This window comes from Onychomys torridus, unplaced genomic scaffold, assembly GCF_903995425.1.
Source record: "Onychomys torridus unplaced genomic scaffold, mOncTor1.1, whole genome shotgun sequence".
NCBI classification, from domain to species: Eukaryota; Metazoa; Chordata; class Mammalia; order Rodentia; family Cricetidae; genus Onychomys; species Onychomys torridus.
Window position 1 is genome coordinate 21,567 of NW_023411734.1, and position 27,650 is coordinate 49,216.

Here is a 27,650-nt window from a genome sequence, read left to right on the forward strand (position 1 = left end):
GAAGAGCTAAGAACATGAACTTCCTTTACTTTTTAACTGGCCCCAAAGTCCTTTTCACCTGAAAAAAGTGCAGTGCAGGGAGTTGAGCCTTACTCTGTGTTTCCTTCACACACTCCAACATCCTTTGGCTAGCAGAGAGAACTGGTAACCATGATATGTGAGAAAACAGATAGGATCTGTTTCTATAATCAATATAGTGGTGAAATTCACCCTTCTATAATATGTGTGTGCATATGTGTGTATGCATATATTTGTATCGCAAATAAGGGTCACATAATAATGTAACTTCAGGACACAGGCAGAAATCTGGGCTGAGTGAGGAGGGCTGACCCAGGAAATTCTCATGCATAGTACAGAAGTATAATATAATATATATTGTTATAAGAAAATTTTTAAAAATCATAAATGAGCTCTGCATTTGCATCTCTCTCTTTCTCTCCAAGATAGTTCTTCCCACATTCTCTTTTCAAATTCTTGATCACTACTTTATTATTGTTACATGTATAAATATTTGTACATTTATTTGTGTATGTGTATACATAAGTACATAAAGATAGATAAACTCTTGAATTCATTATACTCATATGCCAGGTACTAATGTTTATTTTGAATATCACAGTTTATCTTTCATTTTGTTTTGTTTTGTTTTTGAGGCAGAGTTTCCCTGTGTGCCCTGGCTAACCTGGATTTTTCTCAGTAAACCAGGCTGGTCTCAAACTCAGAGATTCACCTGCCTCTGCATCCCAAGTGCTGGGATTAAATGCATGTGCCAGGACAGTCATTAGCTGTAGATATCTATAATAGTCAATTCTCCACTAGATTCTGAATACTGTAATAGAAGGCATAAAATGCCATGCCATGTTTATCACATTATATTAATTGTTTTATATTTGCTGTTCAAACAATGGAAATAGTGGGTAAAATTAAATCATTTTCAAGCAACAGAGAAGTCTGAAAAAGTGTTGACAGTATCTTTAATACCTTGGCCATTTATGTGTTTAAGAAGCAAGAAAACACTACCCTACTCAGTAAGAGTATCAGGGTTGTTAGAGGTGAAATCTGGTGTTTCTGTCACCAATACTCAGGCTTTAGTGATGTCACAATCATTTTTATCATCCATTATCACCATTTTTATTTGAGAGAAGAAGTAGAAAAAAACAACATTGTAGCCTCAACACAATGGATAATCTTCCAATGTAAATTAACATTCTTGGGTACATGGAGAGATGGCTCGGGAGTTAAGGGAGTTTACCACTCTCACAGAAGACCCAACTTTAGTTCCCAGGACCCACATTGGGTGTCAAACAATGGCCCATAATTCTAGCTCCTGAAGAATGACACCCTCTTCCGGTCTCTGAGGGCACTAATATTACATTCAGAAAGCCACATGCATACATACACATGAATTTTTTTTAATTTAAAAATTATGCAGAGATGGAAGTAAATTTCAACAATACCTAAGGATTCTTGTCATCATGAGCTTTTTGTGTGAGCTGTGCTTTGGTCTTGGTGTTTTGAGTATTTTAATAGCATGCTATGCTGTATAGAATAACAAAAATATATATTGATTCAATGAAAGAAAAACATCTTGGGATGACTTTAGGCTATATATTGGAGAGAAATTACCTCAAAGAAGGCATTGTAGAGGATCAAATTTCAGGGACATAAATTTGGTTGGGGAATGTTTAATTTGATGTTCCTGTAGAACATTCAGGAAGAAATAATATAACTGAATTTAGAGCCAAAAAGAACAGAGCATACACAGAGTTCTGGGCAGCTGTGTCTTTGCAGAGTGCATAATGCAAGTCATCTACAGTAATAATATGAAGGGGACATGGCAGGCACTACCCTGGTGATGGTCTTAGAGTGAACAACCATTTGCAGACCAAAGGGAAAGTAAAGACAGAAGTCATAATGTGGGAAGTTTCAGAAACAAAGGAGAGGAAAGTGATGAGAAAGAGAGGGTTCTTTGAGACACATGGGGTGCTATTGAACTATAGAATTGTTTTGAGAGGAGATTATTTTGTGTGAGAAGTTTCAGAAAACAATGAAGATGGAAGTCAGAGTAGTCTACCAATGTTATAATGTAAATAAAAAACCAAATAGATGGATACTTTGTGGCCATGTATATGTATAGTTAGGTATTTATGTATGTGTATAGATAAATAGTATGGTGAACACTGTATTATGAAAAACCACATAAAAATAAAGTGCATATGAGCTACATCTCTGTGTGTAAGAAATTCAAAGAGAATTCTCTCTGTGGAAGTTTCTTAAGGCAAGAGTGTTCCTGGGTCCATGGTTCCAAAGAAGAAGATGACCAAGTGTGACTATACGAATTTGTGAGGAAAAACATCTCAGTCTGTAAAATGAGGCTTAAAATCATTGGGCTCTGTGGAACACAACAAAGACACCTGAAATAATGTGCCAGTTGGGATTTTGTTGGGATCTTCTGTATTGCTGTCAGCACAAATAGTATCAGAGATAGGGCAGGTACACACAGTGAGAAACAACTCCTTGGAGGGGCCTACCAGACAAGGACAAAAGCGAGTGGAAAGGATTATCATCTACCTCTCCTCAAGTGAGGTCACAGCTCCACCCATTACAACCAGCTAGTATTTTGGTCCAGCCCAGCTGGCAGAGAACAGGGCCAGGTGCTGACCCTACAGGTTTTGGTTTGAGTCTCAGTCACTGTGGTATGTTTTCGGCACAGGAACCAAGATCACTGTCCTAGGTAAGTGGCTTTAATGCTCCTTCCCATTCAGCTCAACCCTTGTTGTCTTGGAAAGGTCTGTTTTTTTCCCTCTGGCAACTTCTTCTCACCTGCCCTCTCCAGACTTAAGGACTGCATCCTTAGCATTCTCTATGGTGGTTAGGTAAATATGTATTTTAGAGTAATCTGCAGGAAGGGCCAGAAGATCCAATCATCAGGCTTCAGATTCTAATAAACATGCTGCAATCTCACAGGCTTTAGTTAGGGTCTGGCTGGAGTCAAGGGCTCCATCCTTGTTCTCAGACAGATTGATCATTAGGGACCACGGACTGTGTCAAAGAAGAGCTACTAGGACTTTGTCAGAGCCCACAGTATCTTTATAGGGTGTCAAGGTTTGGATCTAGAGATGTAGGTCCAACTTCCAGGGACTTAGATTACCTAAGTGGGGAGACCACAGTGGTATAATGAAGGAGTAGGCTTGTCATAGTTAGTCTTCAGTTCTCTGATCTTGTACTGAGCTGCTGAGGTCCTCTAGACACAAGGACAGCACTAAGAAGTAGGGTAACCAGACGCTGCTCCTCTAAGGATTATAGAGGATTCTGGTTACACAGCCCCATATCTCTGGGTTGTGGTATCTTGTGTTTGCATTGCCTTCTTTTTAGCTTGTTCAAATGGCACGTTAAACTTAGGAGGTCAGAAATGAAGGACAAACTTACTCCTTGACTGTCAAGGAAGCAAGCTGCTGCTGTGAGCAAGTGACTGCATTGCTCTTCCATCTGAGTGAAGAAACCTCTAGAACAAGCAAGGGTAGAGATTATAGTGGTCAGGTCAAAATGTGCAGGAGGCATCAGAGCCCTAGAGTAGCCTCAGATCTTCTCTGAATGGAACACAGTACTCAGTGGAAAAGCTGTGTTGCTTGATGTGGAGACTCTGTGGTCCAAAATAACAGGAGATTCAGTGTCCCCAGGTGCTGGGGACAAAGAAGGGGGCTCCTTAATTAATGAAAATGCGATCTTCAAAGCAGGTGGAATATAACCTGTTTGCCAGAGAACTCTGACCACCTCGGGAGTAAAAGAGGAGATGGGCTGGGGAAGGTATTCTGATATGGGACAAATTCCAAGTTAGATGATAGACAATAAGGTGGAGAGAGCACAGTCATGCCTGCTGATAGTGTCCAGGTCATGTAACTTGGGAGAGTGTCTATGAAAAGGCTACTAAGAAGGATGTAGGAGGCTCAAGGGGGCAGATTTCAAAGAAGAGAAAGTTCCAGGTGAATAAGATGACCAAAGTGAGGAGTCACTGAGCTTTTGATATTTTGTATTTTGTCTCCTGAATCAATCCCCTTCTTTTATTCATATAGGTCAGCCAAAGTCCACTCCCAAAGTCACAGTGTTTCCACCTTCCTCGGAGGAGCTCAAGACAAAGCCACAGTGGTGTGTATGATTAATGACTTCTACCCGGTTAGTGCAACAGTGACCTGGAAGGCAAATGATGTACCTATCACCCAGGGTGTGGAGACTACAAATCCCTCCAAACATAACAACAAATACATGGCCAACAGCTTCCTCACTTTGACAGTGGACAAGTGGAGATCTCATGACATCTACTCCTGCCAAGCTACACATGAAGGGGACATTGAAGAACAGAGTGTGTCCCCTGCTGACTTTCTCTAGGAACCCAGCCTTCCCTTAGCCCAGAGGACCCAGACTGGGATCTTTTCTCTATGCTAGCAATCTCAACCTTTCTCTTTTACCCACTGAATATTCAATAAAGTATCATTGATCAGAAGTACTGCCTTGTCCCATTTGTTCTCATTGTATGTTTAATTTTGAATCCTTTGAATCTACAATGTGGGGAGGTAGGATCCAGGTTTCCAGTGAGAAATTAGTTCTCCTTTGAAACATGCAGAGGGTATAACCCTAAGAGTGACCTTTCCCTACCTCTGCACTGTTCTCTGAACCATGTGATGCATGGACACTCCTTTAGAATGTAGCTGAATTTAGATATCATGTTTCAGGGTAAACAAATAACTTAATATTATATAGCAAGTCCGGCAATGTGTGGATTCTTGCAATGAACTTAGATAATTCTGTTATATAATTGAAAACATTGGTGCTCATGGTCCTCTATACTGGGGCATGAGGTGGATAACTCCTAAAGCATAGTAACTATATCCAATGAAAAATGGATCTAATTGGATCCCTGAAGGGGTTCCAAATAATTGTTCATAAGAAGTGGTCTCAGAGGTTCCAGACTACTCAAGGTCATGTTGGGTGACATGTCAAAGAATACTAACTAAGAGAGCTAAACTCAAGCCAGTTGCTTGGGTAGACTTAGGTGCAGCAGGTACCCACTTCTCTGGCCCAAGTCCTCTCATGTGCATCAGCACACCAGTGTGCACTTCAGATTGGTGTCAGTTATGGTCTTTGAAATTCACAGTCAGCCTTAAATGCCCCAGCCTCTGTCCAAGTCAGCAAGGATTTAGTGTACAGGGCTTGGAAACATCATCCTTGGTAGCTCATAAGCAGTATGGGCACTGACTACATCCAGAATGCTGGTGAATTAGTCAGTGCAGTAGCATAGTCTGCTAACCCAGAAATATTCTTCAACAATGAGGTAGAGTGACAGTTGACAACACTGAGCTTTATCTCAGGCCCCAAGTCCCTGGTTTCTGAGCTAGGAGGAACTTTTGGGATTTGGGCTTTGTTGGCAGCTTTCTGATGCTAGGTCACAATAAAGTCTATGCCCAGTAATTGGAAGTGAACATCCTGGGTATCCTCACAGCAATGTTTCTTGCTGGGAATAGTGCCAACACTCATCCATAACAAGATATTGCTCAGAGACTCACTTCCTCATTTTTTTGTTTCAAGTTTTCACTGACAAATTTGGACACAAAATCAGGAAGCATAGAAATAGTAATGTTCTCATATTCCCAGCAAGCAAACTCTAACACTCATTTTAACTGGATTTTGATTCAGCTATAACATTAAACTCCTCCTTACATCATATTACAAAAGCACATTCCAGAAGTGGTATTATTGGTAATGATTCTACCATGTGTAGGAAGATGAGATGTGGACTGAAACTGATGGTTGTGTGTGCTCTCCACCTGCTGTCTTCTGCAGGGCCTCCCTCAGACCTCTGTTTTTGTTCTTTACCAGGCAGGAGCTGTAGAGACTGAGTTAGTGGGCCCAAGAGTTTGCATAGACTCCATGCAGCTATTAGCTTTCATGAGTTGTCACCAAGGGTTCCCTTCTGTTCATTCTTACCCTGTAAAGAGCTTCTTCTAAAGAAAGTGTGGACATTTTATGATGACTTTCTGGCAAGGCTGGCTCAGAGGACATGTGGGATCCTGGGAAGAAGGATCTTTCAGAGAGGTCACTGTGTATCCCAGAATCATCAGAGACTGCATATGTTACAGCTGAAAGTGGAGGGTAAGGTGCATGTAGGGTTTTTGCATGAGCCTGTGTCACAGTGCTGGGTGTTAAGCAGAGGTACCTTATTGACTGTCCTGGGTAAGTGACACTTTCCTCTTCTGTTACTGTAATCTCTAAGATTGGAGATGACTTTTTTTGTTCAATCGTTTCTCATTCTCTATTTTACTTCATGCTTGAACTTCATTCTAGGAAAATAATCTCTTGCTTCTCTAGTTTCTGCAGCTTACCTCAAAGGGGTCCCTGTCACCTTTCATGTCTAATCTAAAAGAAGGGAGCTAAAAAACATGAACTATTAATATGTGTCTGTCATTCTGTTGAGATAAGCAGTGCTCTGATAAGTACTCCATTGTGTCAGTCTCTATGAATGTCTATCTATTTAGTGAACTTTGTGAGGGCTAAAGTGAGTTACTATCTCATGAGAAGGAAGGCCAGAGGCATAGATACAGAGGCAGCTGCTGAATTAGGAAAACATAGAACACACAGCACTGAGTCTGGTGAATAACATGTCAGTCGCCACATAAGCTGGAGAGTGGAACTCGGGATTCTGTTCCTAGGTCAGGCAGGAGAAAGGATCCCCAAGATCCCATGGAAAGCCATGAACAGAGCAGTAATCAATCTAGAACTCAGGAATTTTAGTACAGAGAAGAAAGGTAAGGGAGCTCTGGACACAGGAAGTCAACTGAAGAGAGGCTGAAGATGTAGTTGGGAAGCTGGGATCCTGGGTCTCTCTCAGACACTGATTAGGAAACAGAGTAACTGTATTCATATGGCTCTGGGCTTGATGAATGAAAATTACACAACTCATCTGGAGAAGTGGATCTCATCTCAGTCTGCAGAATGAGAAACAGTTCACCCCAATACAATCTACACTGAGCAGAGGCTAGGGAACTAAAAGGTACAGATTTGGGTGAAAAAAAACTCCTAGATTTAAAGTTTAGACTCAGCAGAGGTTTTACATCAGAACTGTCCTTGGAGTGGGACAGACAGACTGCAGACACATATAAAAAACAGAAAGCAGGTTACAAAGGTAGGAAAGTGAAGGTCAGGTATTTTTGTTGAAAGTCAAAGTGCAAGGAGGTATTAAGTGAACTCCTGCACAAACATAGGGTGCATAATTCCTGAGAACATAGGGAGTATATGGAAGAAATGCATACCCCATCTTCTGTGCTCTGTGTGTTCAAACACAGTCACTAAACTCAGGACACTTAACACTCTATCTCCAGGATTCCTATTGGGAGACTAATTCTGACCTTCTCTTTCTCTACCCTGCAGCTCAGCCCAAGGCTTCACCTTCAGTCACCCTGTTTCCACCATCCTCTGAGGAGCTCAAGGCCAAAAAGGCCCCACTGGTGTGTCTGATAACTGACTTTTACCCAGGTGTTCTGACAGTGGCCTGGAAAGCAGATGGTATACCTATCACTCAGGATGTAGACACCAGTGAGCCTATGAGACAGGGGTAACAAGTACATGGCTAGTAGCTACCTGACCTTGACAGAAGAAGAATGGAAATCTAAAAGCAGTGTCAGCTGCCTAGTCACTCATGATGGGGACACTGTGGAGAAGAGCTTGTCCACTGGAGTGCATTTCTAGGCCTTTCAACGTTCATCTCACCCATAGAGGCTGGGATTTGAATCGTGCACAAGTATATCTCTGCTGCTCTTGCCTATCGTAGCCCTTCCCCCTGCTCCTGAAATGCACACTAAAATGTCCATTCTCAACTTGTAATTCTACTCTAACTCATTTGTTTTAGTGTATATTTCACTGGGATTCAGAGTAGTGTGGGGATGTCCTGGCACCCTGTAGTCTCAACCAGGGTTATAACCTGCATCATCACCCTAGGGAGTACCATGGAAGTTTATTAAAAATCAATATAAATAAGTAAAATAATACTGAAGATAGCGTGTATGTGGAGTTCATGAAGGCTGCAGTATGGTTTCAGTCAGCCTTGATGTGAATATGAACTAAGGCAATGATTTCCAGCCTAAATGTTAACAAGTAATTCAGTGCTGGATGTGAGAGACTATGACAAGTTTCTATTTCAGAACTTGATTCTGGGATTTGTCATACAACATCAGGGCTATAGGTTCCATTAAAGACTAAATATCTCAGTACCCTACAAAGAACAAGACTATCCTTAGAATCCCCATCCCACAAGATCTCATTCTTCCCCTAGCTCAAGGCACAACAATTCAGGGTGCATCTGTATCCTGAAGTCATCACAGGCCTCTAGTAGGGGACTATGTCAACCCCCTAGCAATGCAGACCTTGTTTAACATTATTGTTCTATAGTTCCCAGGACTTAAGGACACATGACAAGGATCTGCACTAAATTTATTGTTGAGGAATCAGCCTGGTGACATGGACTACAAGATTAGGGAGTAGTCAAAACAGTGTGTGAGCAGAAATAAGGCAATGCTACTACATCCTAGCCACACCAATTCAAACCTCAGCTTCTGCGTTAAAAGGGCATTCAGGGGATTATGTTGTACAGCAACTGACTTCAGTTCATGGCGGTGATTCAAAGTTGAAGTTGTGTCCTTGGCCATATTGGCTTTAATGCCAGCTCCACCCTCACCCACCAGCTACTGCTTAGAGGAACACATTTTCATCACTTTGTTGTAACATTTTTGTTGTTATTGTAGTTATTATTTTTTTGATATAGGGTCTCTCTACACAGCCTTGGTTTCCCTGGAACTCAGTACACAGACCAGGCCTGACTCAAGCTCACAGAGTTCTGCCTGCCTCTGCCACCAAAGTACTGGATCACCGGTGAGCACTACCATGCTCTGCTTGTTGTAGTTTAATTCCTGAGAACACTGAGCTAATTTTTGCAGTGTTGGTTAATGAACTCAGGCTGAAGCTAGGCAAACATTCTACTGCTGAACTACCTCCCCAATCCTTTTCTTTAATTATGATTACTTTTTCATTTTTCACTGCTGCATAGTTATTGTTCACAGTGACAAGTTTCACAAAACTATTTTTATTCAAGTTCACCATTTGCTTTGACCATATATACCACCCTATGCCTCATCTGTACCTAATTCCTGAATACAACATACTTTTGTTCTTCTCCATGGCTAAATAATGCTTCATTTTGTAGTCAAAACACTTTTACTTTACCTTCTCATCTATGCCTGGGCTAGTCCTACAGTTTGGTCATTATGATTAGTCTTGCATAAACAAGGATGTGCAGCATCTCAGTAGTCCTCTGTCTGTGTACATAGGAGGCCCTAAAGACTCCACAAGAAAAGAACTACAATTATAAGCACCATGTACTAGGCACAAAAACATCATACAAAATCACTAGCTTTCCAGTTCATCAATAGTTCACAGGCTTAGCAAGGAATCAGGAAAACAATTCTATGCCTAATAGCTTCCATGCAGTAAAATAATTCCTAGAGGTAAACCTAAATAAGTAAGTGCAACAACAAAAACTAACACACTGAAAAAAGGAAACTGTTGTTTCTTTATGAGACAGATTTCTGCTTTGTAGCCTAGTCTGACCTTCAACTTCTTCATTCAACCTCCTTGGTGCAAGAACAACTACCGTATTTTCAACTCTTTTTAAAATAAAACTATCACAGAGTAACTCGTTGCATAAGGATATTGATATTTACTTTTAATCTATTTTTTATTTGACAGTTTGTATGTACTGTCATCTTACTAATTTGCCCTCTGTCTGCTCTCCAAACTACTCCAAATGAACTCATTCTTTTCAACTAAGCCCCTTCCTGGCTGCATGCCAGTCCTTTGCATATATATGTATGTATATTTTTTTCATTTTCTTCCTTATTTCTTTTTTGTTTTTTTTTTTGGGGGGGTGTATTTTTTTTTTTTCGAGACGGTGTTTCTTTGTGTAGCTTTGTGCCTTTCCTGGAACTTCCTTGCTAGATCAGGCTGGCCTCGAACTCACAGATACCTGCCTGGATCTTCCTCTCAAGTGCTGAGATTAAAGGCATGCACCACCACTGCCTGGTTATTTCTTTATTTTTATAGGGAAATGTTTATTCATTTTACATACCTGTCATCTCTCCTCCTGCTCCCCTTCATGATCTCTCCCCCATCCCACTCCCCATCCCCTCCTCCAAAAGGGTGAGGTATCCCATGGGGAGTCAGCAAAGCATTGCCAATTTATCTGAGTCAGGTACAAGACCCTCCCCGCTGGATCAAGGCTGTCTATGCCTGGTGCATAAGCTGGCTTTGTGGAACCTATTACCTATGGTGGGACACCTTGCACATTTTTTTTCAGTTTGTTTCAAGTCTCCTTCAGGCAGATCCAACTGCTTTGATTTCATGATTTCAATGGCCATGTGATATTCATAACACAGGGCTCCATCACACCCTCCCTATTCTTAAACTCCCACAGTTCTTCTACCTCTTTCCAACAGTGCTCCTTGAACTTCAGAGCAGGGGATAATGATGCATTGTTGGAGTGCCAAGAAGGCAGAAGTCACGTATTCTCAGCAGTTCATCCAGTTATACGTCCTGGCATTGACCATCACCCACTGGGCCAAATAAGGCTATTCTGACCAAGACTGAGAGTTGCACTGGTCTATAGTGAAAGCTTAACATTCTGCTTGGGAAAACATCCACAGTAGATAGGGGAAGGGCGATTGGAGAACATGGTGTGGAGATGTGGGCTTCTGAGTCTCTTAGTTCTCTGAAAACAGGAAGAGATTCTCATTCTACGGATGGACAGATGATAATGCTCCTGATACTCCTCCTTTTTAGGGCACATCTATTCATTTTACCTCCTCTCCTCTCCTCACTTCCTTCCTCCCTCCCTTCCTTCCTCCCTCCCTTCCTTCCTTCCTTCCTTTCTTCCTTCCTTCCTTCCTTCCTTCCTTCCTTCTTTCTTCCCTTTCTTTGGACAAGATCTCTTTAATTTGCCACAGCTTAAAAATAAACTGACTAAAAATCCTGCCATGTTCTGCTTCTAAGTCCTGGCATTATAATACTATATGATGATGCTCACCTTTTTTTATTGCTACAGAATTAAAGAGAAAAATAATTATCTGAAACTTTGATTAAAATAATTAATGTTCTACAAAGCATTCCTGCATTAGGTCACACCAGCATTCTTTCTCTGCCCTCTGTCCCACCTATAGATCCTACTACCGCACCTCTTAATCACAGCACAGAGTTTATCTCATTCCTTGGGGACATACCCATCATCACATAGGCATGCCTCACATCACTTAACACAGGATTCTTATTATTTTATTTGAATATGACCCCTAACAACATCTCCCCTTTGGGTGTTCCTGATATATGAATTTTCTCTTCTTTATGATGTGTTAAAAGCTTAATAGAGACACAAAGTAGCTCTGATCTCAGCAGACTAGTCCTAAGTGCCCAGTGGTAAAATGTCTTTTGGTTGTCAATGTGACAGAGCATGATTCCTGAATTCAACCTTGGCTTATGCCCAAACTCACGGTGGGTTGTTAGAGGGTAGAAGGTTGTATACTGGTGAGTCACCTGGGTTCAGTTTTCCCCCAGTATTGGCAGAGACACTCCAACAGAATGAGGGAAGTGATTGGACTGAGGATATCAATATTTTGAAGAGAAAATGGGAAAGGGACAAAGAAGTGCTTCCCATGAGAACACAGGCCCTTATACCTTTCCCAGGACAAGATTGACACATTGACTGCCATGTAGCTTGTGATTCCTAAGTCATAAAGTGTGCATATCTATATCCTACAACTAGAATTTTCAGGGCGGGGGAAGTTCTGATAGGAACTAGTGACAGGGAAGTGTTGAGAGAAGAAACTCTCCTGATATGACAAATCTCCCCAGAGCCTTCAGGATGACATTTAAGAAAGATGAGTCCCAGAAGAATATAAACTTTGATATATGAAAACTTCTGGAATCAAATTCCAGGTCCTGTCAAGTCTTATAATAATTCAGCACAGCAACTGTAGAGGTTAAATGCAGAAAGGGTCCCAGCCCTGATAGGAGAAAACAAACATGATCTACCACAACTAATGAAAAAAAATCTATCTCCAGTTGACAACTGCTTGCAAAGAAAAAAGTAAGTTTCACCAATGGAGTCTCTCTGGTGATTATATAAACCACATGCAAGGCTTGGCCTTGTGTCCAGCAGTAGATTACCAACACAAAATAAACTCACTGGTCATTTTGAGGATATATTTTTCATATTGTTTTGGCTATTCATTATCTCACAGGTCCTTTGTTTTGATTGTGTTTTATGGTTTCTGATTATGTGTTTTTATGATTTTGTGTGTGTGTTGTATTTTTTAATGGATTTCTTTAAAAAATTCAGTTTTTTATAAGCTTGTTTGTTTTCTAAAGAGAGGGAAGAGATAGAGAGATAGAGATAGAGATAGATAGAGAGATAGAGAGATAGAGAGAGAGAGAGAGAGAGAGAGAGAGAGAGAGAGAGAGTTTAGAGATGAATGGGTGTGGAGATGAGGAGAGGAGATGGGAGAGGGGAAACTGTGATCAAAATGTTATATGTATTTTCAAAAAAAAATAAAAGGAAAATTAAATCATGCTAGGAATAGTGTATGAGTAAAGTTGTTAAAGATTTGAGCCTGGACATGGTCAGTTTTATGTGAGTATAAGATTCAAGTCAATTTAGAAATGACCTGAAGATTAACAGTCAGGAACTCTGATTAATATCAGCTGTTTCAAAATTGAATTCAGGACTAGACTCAAGTCATGCAAGGACAAAGAATAGTGAGTGTGATCTGAGAAATGTCAGCAAGGCCAGGTGTTCAGGAAGTCTCAGCTGGGCCAATGCTTCTTCACTAGCTCATGTCCCTTCATCTGGTGTGGCCATCAGACTGATGTCAGGAATACTCCTTAACACAGATCTACCTTCCTTGGAATAGTACTTACCCAGCTTGGTCGTTATCATGCTGATGTCCTGTGTTCAACATTGTCTGTTGTTAACAAGGGACATATCAGTTGGCTGCATCAGAGCTCCTGGTCAACCTGTCAGCTCAGTGACACACTCTGAAATCAGGAGAAATCCTCAATGATGGGACAGAGTGATTAGGAAGATAAAAGTAATGTTTGATTCTGGCCACAACAATTCAAACCTCAGCCTCTGATATAGAAGGAATTTTGGAAACTTGTGTCTCACAATATTTGTCTGATTCTAGTTCACAGAAGTACTTTCTGTGACCCAAAGATGGAGGGGATTACTTTGTAGAGGGAAGAAATGAAGTTGGGTATCATTGTATCTCAGTGTGTTCTAGGCTATCAGAACACTGCCACCATAGTAGTAGATCCACTGAGGGCAAAGCCAGAACCTGCTGAGTCCCATCTGCTACCCAGAGACAAGACTCATCCTTTTGTTGCATGGTTTTATTACAGAGAATACAGAACATAAGGAACAGAGGCATGCCAATGTTTCTATTGATTAGTCACTGAATAATTTATTAAATTATTTCAATTGATCTTTGACAGTATACTTCTCCCCTTACATACTATCTTGAAGTAGATCTTGACAGGTTGTCTTTATGTATATATATTTCACCACAATTATGCATTAATAATAATTAAAATGCCCACAAAATCAACTCTAGACTGAAATTATGGACAATCTTTCACTTCAGAAAAGAGTAACGTCATCACATACCCATAAATATCATAGACCCATAGTGTTTTTCATACTGGCATTATCTATCCCTTCTTTTTTTTTATCTGTATACATCAGAAAGATATATTCTGTTTCTTAATCTACTCAACTAACTTTTGTCTTTTGATTGGAGAGTTGACAGCATGAAAATTTACAGTTAATATTATAAGTGTTTGTTGATTGCTCTCACTTTTTTTACTGTTTATGTTCTTAGTTTTATTTTATGGCTCACTGTTCAATCTCTCTACTCAGTTCTCAGTTTCAGTAATTACAGCTTCATTTCTCTGTATGTAGGAAATTGAAAGATAGCTTAAAACAGTCATGATACATGAGTATGTTCTAGTCTGTTGAAAACTGTAGGGTCCACAGGTCACTCTGGTTCACATTGAGTCAGAAGGTAAAAGATGATCCTAGGATTCTTTTGTTCCTATTGCTGCCCAATACCTTCCTAAGTTGTTGGTGGTAGCAGCTAACTGCTGCTTACTCCACGAAAAGTTGCCCTTCTGTACAGTTATTGAAAAGGATCGGTTTACTTTGAAAGAAGCTAATTCCAAGGACTGGTAACAATGTCAAGGAACCTCCAGTACCACTCATTTTCAGTGAGCTCAACATCCTCTCAGGGAGACAGTTACATTTAAGCATTCCCCTAGCACAACTGAAACCAAAGTCTGCTGCATCCATGACTTTGGGCAAAGCTCACACATTTTTTTTTAATGAATCTGTGTCACATTATTGGATGTTTGGTAGAGTGACCGAGCTGGCCACTTTAACCCAATGTCTATTTTCCTTGTTTTTCTAAAGGTTCAAATACACTTCTGCTTTGTTGTTATTTTTTCTTGTTATACTTAGACATGGTAAGTAGTATAAAAAGAAGGCCAAGGCTTAAGATAGTCTCAGAAAATTACATACCTTGTCTAGGCCAAGAAATCTTCAGTACATGGGGAACAATTAAAGGAAATTTAGCCTATATTCCATATTGTGAAATTTCAACCCAGAGCTCCAAATGGAGACTTTTTCACACACTGAGTTCAGGAGCCACAAGCATACCTCTGACCCTTCACCTCTGACCCTTCACCATTGACACATTATTGGTCAGCTCAAAAACATAGCTCTATCACTCTGTCCCTGCTATCTTTTGAGGGACTCCAAGTCAACAAGATTGCTATACGTATCAGATCAGTGACTTCTACTCAAGTATCATGACTGTGGCTTGTAAGGCAGGTGGTACCTTTGTCACAAGAATGATATAGCCACACAGCTTTCCAAACACAACAAATATATGTCCAGTAGTTATGAGACTCTGGTACCTGACCATGTGACCAGTGGAGATCTTATAGGGTCAATAGTTTCTAGATCACCCATTAAGGGATTATAGTAGAAATAATAGTTTCCCCTGTAGAGTCTTCCTACTTCTCTAATATTTACATTACAGTATGGGCTGCTGTTATGGGCCCTAAGAAGGAATTTTCTCTCCTATACTTACTTATTCTAGTTCAGGATCTCCCAATCTATGGGTCTTGCCCCCTTTCAAGGGTCAAACAACTCGTTTTCAGGGGTTGCCTAAGACCATTGGAAAAGACAGACATTTATATTATAACTCATAACAGTAGCACAATTCCAGTTATGAAGTAGCAATGAAAATAATTTTATGATGGGGGGTCACCAGCACATGAGGAACTGTGTTAAAGGATCTCAGCATTAGGAAAGTTGAGAATCACTCACTATTCTAGCTCTTCACTCTGAACCCAATGAATGATAAATAATATACCCATTATGACCCAGAAACCCTTCTCTTACTCATTTTTTCTTATTTAATGTTTAATTTTAAATGGCCTTTAAGGTTCCCAGAGCAGAAATCAGGGAATTTTGATTTCCAGTAGAGAATTGGCTTCACTCTCAGGAATCCCTCAAGGCATCATCATGAAAGGGGGCTTCCTCAATCAATTATCCCTTCTCTTAGCTCTTCACTATACGCAAGTATCTGTCATACAAGCTCATTCCAGGAAACTCTCTCACACTTTGCTATTCATATAACTAATCATGTATCAGCCCATATTTCTAGCATAACATGACACCGATTCATGTCTCTAAAGGCTCACATCAAAGAGTGAAAGGAACTTTCACTGTGAGATGTCACCTCTCCACCATCCCATTTGCTCAACCCACTATGGAAACAGATCATTACTTTCTTCTGATGGAGATTATGATCCAGAGGAGCTCATTGTGTCTGAAGATCATCCATGAGATGAAGTCCTTTTCAACCTGGGGAGCAAAAAGTTCCCTTCATAGAACTGGTAATTAGCCACAGTGGGGTGTAGAAAATTTGAAGAAATTGGAGCACAGCTTCATGATGAAGGCAGATACTTACAAATAAATTGACACTGGAGCCAAATCTACACTTTCCACATGGGCACAAGTTGAAATGTTCATTTACAACTGAGGCACACAGCCAGAAGAACATTTAGCAAGTGGGAGTTAAATAAGTTGCCATCACTAAGGAACCATGGAAAACTTTGTGAACTGCATGTCTCATATTTTTGCAAAACAATAATTCACTTTCACATGACTTTGGTCTGCCTAATGCAGAAGATACTTTGAAGTTCATTCATGTACTTCATGTTTTGGTTATATTCTGAAAAGAAGACATAAGGAAATATGATTATTATTCCTAAACAGGAAATACCAACACTTCAATGTAAAAGTAATTAGCAGAGCTTGTTAAGCTGCTCCCAAATGACATGCATGAATTTCTTTAGTTATTTATGATGCTGTTGTTACATTTGTCCTTGAGTGTAGGAAAACAAAAGGAACTTTGAAATTTGTGGAAGCACACAAAAGTTTCCTAGTGAGAACTGAGTTTGCTTTATTCATCAGGACTGCATTAGAGGATTGCTTGACCACGTGTATGATTACCAGGTTATTGGAAAGGGTCAACACTTGGCTGTCCTGGCGGGTGGGGGGAGGTGTTTTTTTCCACCTCCTGGCATTGCTATAAAAGGCCATTTAGAAGAGACAGAAAGGGCCAATGGATAATGATCCAGGCCCTCCTGAGGCAATCCTGTGTCTTTAGTACTGAATCCTCTAAGACCGTTAGATGTCAACAAACCCTTAGTAGAGTTTCAGCTCAGGATCATTACAAATACCATGTGAACTTTTGATCCATAGTACTCCTGAGATCTATCCAGAGTCAGTCTCATGCTGTAATATAGCACAGCTGTGGCTTTGTTGGCAGAGACTGAAATGAGGGACCCAGAGAAATATACTGGTAAGGAACCAGTCACCAAAATGGAGGAGAAAGTAGAAGTAGAACAGAGGCACTGCATGGTGATCAAGAACACAGGATTTGGCAGAGAATGTCCTGAACCATGGATGCCCAGAGGAAGTATGAGTTTCCATGGATTCTCCAGCCAGCATGGAAAGAAACAGAGGAGATGACACTTGTGCTGGATAGTAAAGCCACGATTGGAGACAGAGGATAATAACTTCACACCTGAATCTCTTATTAACTGACTATATTTCATTAAGAGCCCATCTTCATTAATGGTGCCTGTACCCTGATGTAAGATTGGAACCAACACACATTGGTCCTCTCAACCCCTCCTCCATTGCTCTACATATTAGCCCATAGCCCATGCCTAAACTTTCACCCTCCCGCAAGGAGCTCCAGGCTAATGTTACACTGGGTATTTGGTCAATGATTTCTACACAGGTACTGCTACAATGGCCTGGAAAGCAGATGGCACCTCTGCCAACCAAAGCAACAACAATTACACAATCACCAGCTACATGAACCTGATGCTCCAATATTAGACATCTCATAGGACATGCAGCTGCCAGATAATATGCAAACAGAGCACCATAAAAAGGATGATACCATTAAGAGTATTCCAGGACCCACATCCTTCACAAGGACCCTTGTAGTTACTACCATGGCTTCTACTGGTAATGAAATATTGTCTTGGGGTTCTATGTTGAAATAAACACTTCCCTCCTCAAGTTAGTTTGGTTATGGTAATTTACCATAGCACAATAGAAGAAAACTAATACAATGTGAAATGGTTAACATTGTCTGTGTTCTTAGCATCCTATCGCCAGACTGGGTCCCTGATCACTTTACATGTTCCTTGCCAGGCAGCAGACACAGGAGTAGAATGCCTCCTTCTGAGATATTCCAGAGCCCTTCTTCATAACCTCCCTGCATTGCTTCTAAAGACTTTCCTGGCTCCTTCTTTTCCAGTCAATTGCTAATTCCACAAAAATTATGAAAAAGCTTAAAGGGGATTTTTATAAAAGTTTTTTTAAAAATGTTTGAGTGTTTTGTCTGCATGGATATATGCACATGTGCCTGGTGTCCAAGGAGATCAGAAGAGTTGCATGGATCTCCTGGAACCAGAATTACAGATAACAGTGAGCCACCATGTGGGTGCAAGGAACAGAATCAGGGTCCTTTGCAATGAGCAACAAGTGTTCTTAACCCCTGAGCCATCTTTCCTGAATCCTAAAGGTGATCTTTTTTTCTTTTTTCTTTTTTTTTTTGCTTTTTTCATGAGACCACATCCCAGAATAGTAAACTGTTAAGAAAGTCATTTTTTTTCCCACTGAGGAATCAACATCCTTCCAAATTCTTCAGAATATTTTGCATACGCATGTGCCACTACAGTATTAAGTGTGTAGCAACGATCCAAGATGACTACAAGGTGTGAGTGAATTTTGTTTTCTCTTCTTTGATGCTCATCACAAAATTTGGAGTAACTTTCCAGGTTTTGTGTTTATCTGTACACTGCGTCTCTGTTTATGGTCTTGCTTCTTGTACCTTGTGATCTTGGGCACTGAACTCTTACTTCTCTGTGTAGACACCCATGCTTCCTTCAGCTGGTTGCCAGAAGGCCTTAATTTCTGAGCACAGAGGTAGGGGACTGAACCTACGCATAACTAAGATTCAACAGAGTATATTCCTGGGTGCCATGGTCTCTCAGAAGTCCTCTCTTCTTGCGACTTCTCAAGCCATTTAGTCTGTCTGATGAGACTTGCAAACTAAGGTAAACTAAGGCTATATATCATGGAGTAGTGGGGATGCCTGGCTCTGAGAAAGAAGTCTGGTAAAAATAGAAAGACCTGGAACATGCAAAACTGTGGCTAGGAAGCCAAATGTCAGAGAAGTAGACTAAGTCCCATGGGTTATAGGACCCACTATCAGGAAAAGGAAGCAGATAGGATGTATAAGAATTCTCCTGTTTCCAGGAAAGACCAGGCACACAACCAACAGCAAATCATGGCTGGAGAATTTATGTCAGGAGGAGAAATGAGAAGATGGCTCTGAATGAGACATTACCAGTGCATTGGTGAATGAAGGACATTGCTGTGGATTAGGGTTCCTGGTTCTTCATAGGGTACCTGCTTAGAATCATGAATCCCTGAGTATAAAGATGACCAGATCCAATGCACAAAATCTTCAGTGTGGTAAATAAAAGGTAAACTCTAACTATATTCTACAATAGGAGAGAATCTAACCAGGTGGATTGAGGCTGTAATAAGTAACTCCCCTCACCCTCTGCAGAAATTCCAGAAGATACTGGTTAGGGTTTTAACAAACTATTTAGACTAAAAGTAATCATTCCAAAGCAGAGACAGATACAGCAGAACTGATGGACACAGGTGGGTACAGCACAACTGGTAAATACAGGGATGGATAGAGCAGAACTGGTGAATACAGATGTGAGTACAGCAGAATTAATGGATACAGGGATGGATAGAACAGAACTGGTGGATACAGAGACTGGTACAGCAGAACTGGTGGAAACATGGATGGATACAGCAGAACTGTGTCCACTGTGTCCATACTGGAATGCAAGAAGTCCTATAGAGCTGAGAGGACAGAGGCCACAGGAGACACTTGACAAGATGTGAGGGAAAGAAATTGGTGTGGTGATATATTGTGTTTCAAATAAAGCTTGCCTGAAGATCATAGGACAGAGTTAGCCACTGAGTTAGCCATAGAGGTCAGGCAGTGGTGTCACACACCTTTAACCTTAGCACTTTGGAGGCAAAGACAGAGATCCATCTGGATTTCTGTGAGTTTGAGGCCACACTGGGCTACAGGAGATTAATCCAGTCTAAAAAAGAAACAGATCCAGGCAGTGGTGGCACACACCTTTAATCCTAGCACTGGGGACCACACACCTTTAATGCCAGCACTAGAAAAGTTGAAACAGAAAGTGAAATGGAACAGCAGAGAAAGTATAAGGCAGTAGGAGACAGGAACTCACTCTATTGCAGAGGCTCTGTCAGGCTGAGGATTTGATGAGGTAAGAGGTGGTAGATGTGGTTTTCTCTGCTTCTCTGATTCAGCTTTCACCCTGATATCTGGCTCCAGGTTCTTCATTAAGAAATATTAGGATTCATGCAACAAATTGGGAAGTATGACATTAAGGCTATGGAGGTACTAGAAGAGGTGATAAACAAGTGCTATAGCTCTTAACCCCAAGAATAAGAGAACTAGTTTGAGGAAACAAACACCTCCTCTACATCTTGATTCTCAACAAGTAATGCCTGAACCAAGATCCCTCATCACATACTATGTGAGGGCTCCAGGTCTTTGATTTCCTTACTCTGCTCTAACCGAAAGGTCACCCAAAGTTACCCCGTAAGTCATCTGAAACCCATGCTCTTCTTAAAATCTCCAGGCCAAGAAAACCAGGCCCATGTGTCTAGATCTAGAACTTTCCCCCACAGTATTGATAGTGGCCTGGAAGGCAGATGGCACCCCATTCACCTAGGATATGGAAACTATCTAGCCCTCCATACTTAGCAAAGAATACATGGATAAGAGCTACCTTACATTTACAAGATTCATATACCTCTCACAGTGGATACAACTGACAGGTAATTCATGAAGAGAAACCTGGGGAGGAGAGCCAGTCTGATGAGAAACAGTTCTAGATTCCCTCTCCTACCTAGCAGACTTTACAAAAAACATCACTTGGAGGTACTTTCTCTACAAGCTTTGTCCTCTCAGATTTTATTTATGAATATAAAAAATTTTTAAAGTCTTTCTCTTTTATTAATCACAGATTCATTTCTCATACAATATAATCTGAATTGAATTTCCCTTCCCTCTACTCCTCCTGGTTCCTCCCCACCTCATTTTCTATTCAGAACTACTTCCTTTCTATCTCTCATTAGTAAAGAATAGGCTTCTAAGAGATAACAAGAAAATAACATATGAGAAACAAATCATTATATTACATTGGACAAGACAAGGAAACAGAAAGATTAAAGAGCCCCAAGAGAAGACACAGGAATCAGAGACTCTCTTATTTATACATTCAGGAGTCCAATGAAAGCACTAAATGAAAATATATAGTTATATATGCAGAGGACCTAGTGTAGACCCATGTAGGACCTGTGATTGCTGCTTCAGACTCTGTGAGCCCATATGAGATTTTTCTCATTTGTTTTAGATGACCATGTTCTCCTGGTGTCCTCTGTCCCTTCCATCTCCCCCAATCCTCTGTCTCTTCTTGAACAGGGGTCCATCCCTAAGTTCTGAAAGGGAGAGATTTGATGGAGATATCTCATTTAGAGCTGTGTATTCCAAGCTGTGTACTCTTTTTTCTGCATCATGACTGGCCCTGGGTCTCTGTATTTGTTCCCATCTTCGGCAGGAGGAAGCTTCTCTGATGATGGCTGAATAAGGCCCCAATCTATGAGGATAGCAGAACATAATTAGAAGTCATTTTATTAATACGTTTTTTAGATCAGTAGTATTTTGTATTATCCTAGGTCCCTGGGCTACCTAATCTCTGGTCCTTGGTCAGCCAAGCAGTGTCAGGTATGGGTTCCACATCATGGAGTGGGACTTAAGTCAAAACAGGCATTGATTAGTTACTACTACAAGATTTATGCCACCATTGCCCTAGCATATTTTTCAGGAATAACAAATTGGATCAAAAGTTTCACAGTTGGGTTCTTGTTTAAGTTTCTCTTTTGGTAGCCTGCAGAATACTTTTCCATGTCAAAGACACTTGAATGTGGAGGCAAATGTTCTAAGTCTGGGCCAAATCAACCTCTCTGTTTTCAATGAGATGTGTGGATGTTGTCTACAGCATTAGGAGCTTGCAGTCAGTTTGGGGGAGCAACCTCTAGTCTTGGCAGTTGCTGATCATTAAAAATTCCACTGCCTCTATTCTTCTTGCAAGACAATGGATTCTGGGAACAACCCACTACTTGTGCTTTGTAAAACTGCTTGCTTGCTGGAGATAATTGAGGCATCCACAGGCTGTCTGTTGTAAAAGTTAGGCACTGAAGGATGTGAAGTAATTCAATCCCCCACAAGATGTGACTTTGTGTGGTTTTTGTTATTGTTTGTTTTGTTTTTTTTTGGGTTTATTTTCAAGACAACTTTTCTCTGTATAACAGTCCTGCCTGTGCTGGACCTCACTTTGTAAACCACCCTGGCCTTGAACTCACTAAGATCCTCCTGCCTCTGCCTTCCAAGTGCTGGGATTAAAAGTGTGCACAACCACCATCCAGCTTTGTTTTTTATTTATATGTTTCCTCTATTGAGAATTCTCTGTTTAGATCTATACCACATTATTAATTGGCTTATTTATTTTTATGATATACAGTTTCTTAAGTTTTTTATATATCTTGAAAATCTCAATAAACTATCTATGGTCACACAGAAAAGAAAATCTATTCCTTTATATCTTATTATATTTAATTTTCATGCATCTGGGAGTCTCAGTGTGAGAATTTGTGGGAGGAAGGGGGATAGGAGAACCTGTGGTTGACAAGTAGAATGAATAGAAAAATCTCTTGGGGTGCTGAGAAGAAGGAATATTCTTTTTTGTTTGGGTGGAATGTTCTGTAGATATCAATTAAGTCCATTAGAGCCATAACATCAGTTAAGTCTATTATGTCTCTGTTAAGTTTCTATTTGGCCGGTCTGTCCAGAGGTGAAAGTGGGGTGTTGAAGTCTCCCACTATTAATGTGTGGGGTTTTATATGTTATTTGAGCTTTAGTAATGTTTCTTTTACATATGTGGGTGCCCTTGAGTTTGGGGCATAAATGTTCAGAATTGACACTTCATCTTGGTGGATCTTTCCTGCGATGAGTATGCAATGTCCCTCATCATCTCTTTTGATTGAATTTAGTTTGAAGTCTATTTTGCTGGATATTAGGATGGATAAACCAGCTTGTTTCTTAAGACCATTTGATTGGAAAGTATTTTCCCAGCCTTTTATTCTTAGGAGGTATCTGTCTTTGAATTTGAGGTGTGTTTCTTGTATGCAGCAGAAATATGGGTCCTGTTTTCATATGCATTCTGTTAGTCTGTGTCTTTTTATAGAGGAATTAAGTCCATTGATATTAAGGGATATTAATGACCAGTGATTGTACATTCCTGTTGTTATTTTTATTTTTTGGTGGTAGTGTGTGTGTACTTCTCTTCTTTGGGATTTACTGCTGTGGTGTTATCTATTGCCTGTGTTTTCATGGGTGTATCTGCCTTCACAAAGCAAATCTCAACAGATACAAAACAATTGGAATAACCTCCTGTGTTCTATCAGACCACCATGGTTTAAAGTTAGATTTCAACAACAGAAAAAACAACAGCAATCTTACAATCTCATGGAAACTGAATAATGCTCAACTGAATCACCAATGGGTTAAGGAAGAAATAAAGAAAGAAATGTAAGACTTCCTAGAGATCAATGAAAATGAATACACCACATACCCAAACTTATGGGATACTATGAAAGCAGTGCTAAGAGGGAAATTCATAGAACTGAATGCCCACATAAAGAAGCTGGAGAAATCTCATGCTAGTGACTTGACAGCACACCTGAAAGCCCTTGAACAGGAAGAAGCAAAGTCTCCCAGGAGGAACAGACGCCAGGAAATTATCAAATTGAGAGCTGAAATCAATAAAATACAAATAAAGAGAACAATACAAAGGATTAATGAAACAAAGAGTTGGTTCTTTGAGAAGATCAACAAGATAGACATGCCCTTATCCAATCTAACCAAAAGACAGAGAGAGAACACCCAAATTAACAAAATCAGAAATGAAAAGGGGGACATAACAACAGACAATGAGGAAATCCAGAGAATTATCAGGTCATACTTCAAAAACCTCTACTCCACAAAACTGGAAAATCTAAAAGAAATGGATAATTTTCTGGATAGGCACCACATACCTAAGTTAAATCAAGTCCAGATAAACCATTTAAATAATTCAATAACTCCTAAGGAAAGAGAATCAGTCATTAAAAGTCTCCCAACCAAAAAAAGCCCTGGACCTGATGGATTCACTGTAGAATTCTACCAGATCTTCAAAGAAGACTTAATACCAATACTCTTTAAATTGTTCCACACAATAGAAGCAAAAGGAATATTACCAAACTCCTTGTATGAGGCTACAATTACCCCTGATTCCTAAACCAAACAAAGATGCAACAAAGAAAGAGAACTACAGACCAATATCCCTCATGAACATTGATGCAAAAATACTCAATAAAATTCTGGCAAACAGACTCCAAGAACACATCAAAACAATTATCCACCATGATCAAGTGGGCTTCATCCCAGGGATGCAAGGGTGGTTCAACATATGAAAGTCTGTCAATGTAATACGCAATATAAAGAAACTCAAAGGAAAAAAAAAACCACATGAGCATGTCACTAGATGCAGAAAAGGCATTTGACAAAATCCAACACCCCTTCATGATAAAGGTCTTGGAGCAATCAGGAAGACAGGGAACATACCTAAATATAATAAAGGCAATCTATGGCAAGCCAACAGCCAACATCAAATTAAATGGAAAGAAACTCAAAGCAATACCACTAAACTCAGGAACAAGGCAAGGCTGTCCCCTCTCCCCATACTTATTCAATATAGTACTTGAAGTTCTAGCCAGAGCTATAAGACAACATAAAAATAATAAGGGGATACAAATTGGAAAGGAAGAAGTCAAGCTCTCCCTATTTGAGGATGACAAGATAGTATACACAAGTGACCCCCAAAATCCAACCAAGGAACTGATACAGCTAATAAAAACCTTCGGCAATATAGCAGGATACAAGATAAACTAAAAAAAATCAGTAGCCCTCCTATATACAATAGACAAACAGGCTGAGAAGGAAATCAGAGACACATCACCCTTTACAATAGCCACAAATGATATAAAATACTTTGGGGTTACTCTAACTAAGCATGTGAAGGACCTATATGACAAGAACTTTAAGTCCCTGAAAAAAGAAATTGAAGAAGATGTCAGAAAATGGAAAGATCTCCCATGTTCATGGATAGGCAGGATTAACATAGTAAAATTGGCAATCTTACCAAAAGCAATCTACAGATTCAATGCAATCCCCATCAAATTACCAACACAATTTTTCACAGATCTGGAAAAAATAACACTCAACTTCATATGGAAAAACAAAAGACCTAGGATAGCCAAAAGAATCCTGTACAATAAAACAACATCTGGAGGCATCACAATCCCCAACCTCAAGCTCTACTATAGAGCTACCATAATAAAAACAGCTTAGTACTGGCATAAAAACCGACATGTGGACCAATGGAATCGAATTGAGGACTCTGACATTAAGCCGCACACCTATGAATATGTAATTTTTGACAGCCAAAAATGTACAATGGAAAAGAGAAAGCATCTTCAACAAATGGTGCTGGCATATATATGTAGAAGGCTGCAAATAGATCCATATCTGTCACCATGCACAAAACTTAAGTCCAAGTGAATCAAAGACCTCAACATAAATCTAGCTACTCTGAACCTGATAGAAGAGAAAGTAGGAAGTACTCTTGAACACATTGGCACTTTGGTACTCTTGAACACAGAGATCACTTTCTAAATATAATACCAGTATCACAGACACTGAGAGAAACAATCAATCAATGGGACCTGTTGAAACTGAGAAGCTTTTGTAGAGCAAAGGAAATGGTTAACAAGACAAAGTGACAGCCTACAGAATGGGAAAATGTCTTCACTAACCCCATATCTGACAGAGTGCTGATATCCAGAATATATAAAGAACTCAAGAAATTAGACATCAAAATGCCCAACAGTCCAATTAAGAAATGGGCTATAGAACTAAACAGAGAATTCACCACAGAGGAAGCTCAAATGGCTGAAAGACATTTAAGGAATTGCACAACATCCCTAATTATCAGGGAAATGCAAATGAAAATGATTCTCAGATAACACCTTACACCTGTCAGAATGGCTAAGATCAAAAACACAAAAGACAGCTTATGCTGGAGAGGATGTGGAGCAAGGGGAACTCTCTTCCACTGCTGGTAGGAATGCAAGCTTATACAGCCACTTTGGAAATCAATATGGCACTTCCTTAGAAAATGGGGAATCCATCTCACCCAAGACCCAGCTATACCACTCTTGGGCATATACCAAGGAATGCTCAATCATATCACAAGAGCATTTGCTCAGCTATGTTCATATCACCATTGTTTGTAATAGCCAGAAGCTGGAAACAACCTAGATGCCCTTCAACTGAAGAATGGATAAAGAAAATGTGGTACATATACACAATAGAGTACTACTCAGCAGAGAAAAAACAATGACATCATGAGGTTTGAAGGCAAATGGATGGATCTAGAAAAAATCATCCTGAGTGAGGTAACCCAGACTCAGAAAGACAAACATGGTATGTACTCACTCATAGGAGGATACTAGATATAAAACAAAGATGAGTAGACTGCTACTCACCACTCCAGGGAGGCTACCTAGAAAACAGGACCGTAAGAAAGACACAGGGATTGACCAATGACAGAAAAATGGATGAGATCTGCATGAACAACCTGGGTGTGAGTGGGGGTAATGAAGGGAAAGGTTTGAAGGCAAGAGATCTTAGGAGAGCATGAGATCCAGCTGGTTGAAGAACAGAAAGGAAGAACAAGGAATAACAGACCCATGATAAATGAAGACCACATGAGAACAGGAAGAAGCAAAGTGCTAGAGAGGTCCTCAGAATTCCACAAAGATACCCCCACTGTAGAGTACTGGCAATGGTCGAGAGAAGGCCAAACTGACCTAGTCTGGTGATGAGATGGCCAAACACCCTAACTGTAGTGCTAGAAATCTCATCCAATGACTGAGGGAAGCAGATGCAGAGATCCACAGCCAGGCCCCATGTGGAGCTCCAGGAGTCCAATTGGCAAGAGCAAGAATTGTTGAGACCAAGATTGGGAAAAAGCACAGAAACAAATAGCCAAACAAATTGAAACACATGAACTGTGAACTAATAGCTGAGGAGCCCACAACTGGATCAGGCCCTCTGGATAAGTGAGACAGTTGATTATCTTGAACTGTTTGGGATGCACTCAGGCAGTGGGACCTGGACCTGTCCTTAGTGCATGAGCTGGGTGTTTGGAACCTGGTGCTTATGCAGGGACACTTTGCTCAGGCTGGGAGGAGGGGAATGGACCTGACTAGACTGAATCTACCAGGTTGAGCTGAATCCCCATGGGAGTCTTTGCCCTGGAGACAGGAATGCTGGATGGGCTGAGGGGAAGGGGAGGGAGACTTGGAATGCACCCAGGAACGAGCAGAGCTGGCAGAGTCCCGTCACCAAGAGATGGATGAGCAGATCAGACTGATGGACCAGAATCTGAAGTGTCTGAGTGTTACTGAAGAAAAGTACTCTCAAAAAGAAGACAAGTATGAAGAGGAAATAAAGATTCTTACTGATAAGCTTAAGGAGGCAGAGACTCGTTTGCTGAAAGATCGGTAGCCAAACTGGAAAAGACGATTGATGACTGGGAAGATAAGCTGAAGTGCACCAAAGAGGAGCACCTCTGTACACAAAGGATGCTGACCAGACCCTGCTGGACCTGGATGAGATGTAGAGCAC

The 27,650-nt window shown here is 40.4% G+C and overlaps 2 pseudogenes and 1 gene segment (V, D, J or C); all 3 read left to right on the forward strand.

Moving 5' to 3' along the window:
* The first annotated feature begins 2,629 nt into the window (after positions 1-2,629).
* Positions 2,630-4,400, forward strand: LOC118575329 (annotated as a pseudogene).
* Positions 4,401-6,125: 1,725 nt separating this feature from the next.
* On the forward strand, positions 6,126-7,740 carry LOC118575330. The segment is given in 2 exon segments: positions 6,126-6,228; positions 7,423-7,740. Coding segments are annotated over 2 exon segments (421 nt in total).
* Positions 7,741-19,441: 11,701 nt separating this feature from the next.
* Positions 19,442-27,645, forward strand: LOC118575331 (annotated as a pseudogene).
* Positions 27,646-27,650: the final 5 nt, after the last annotated feature.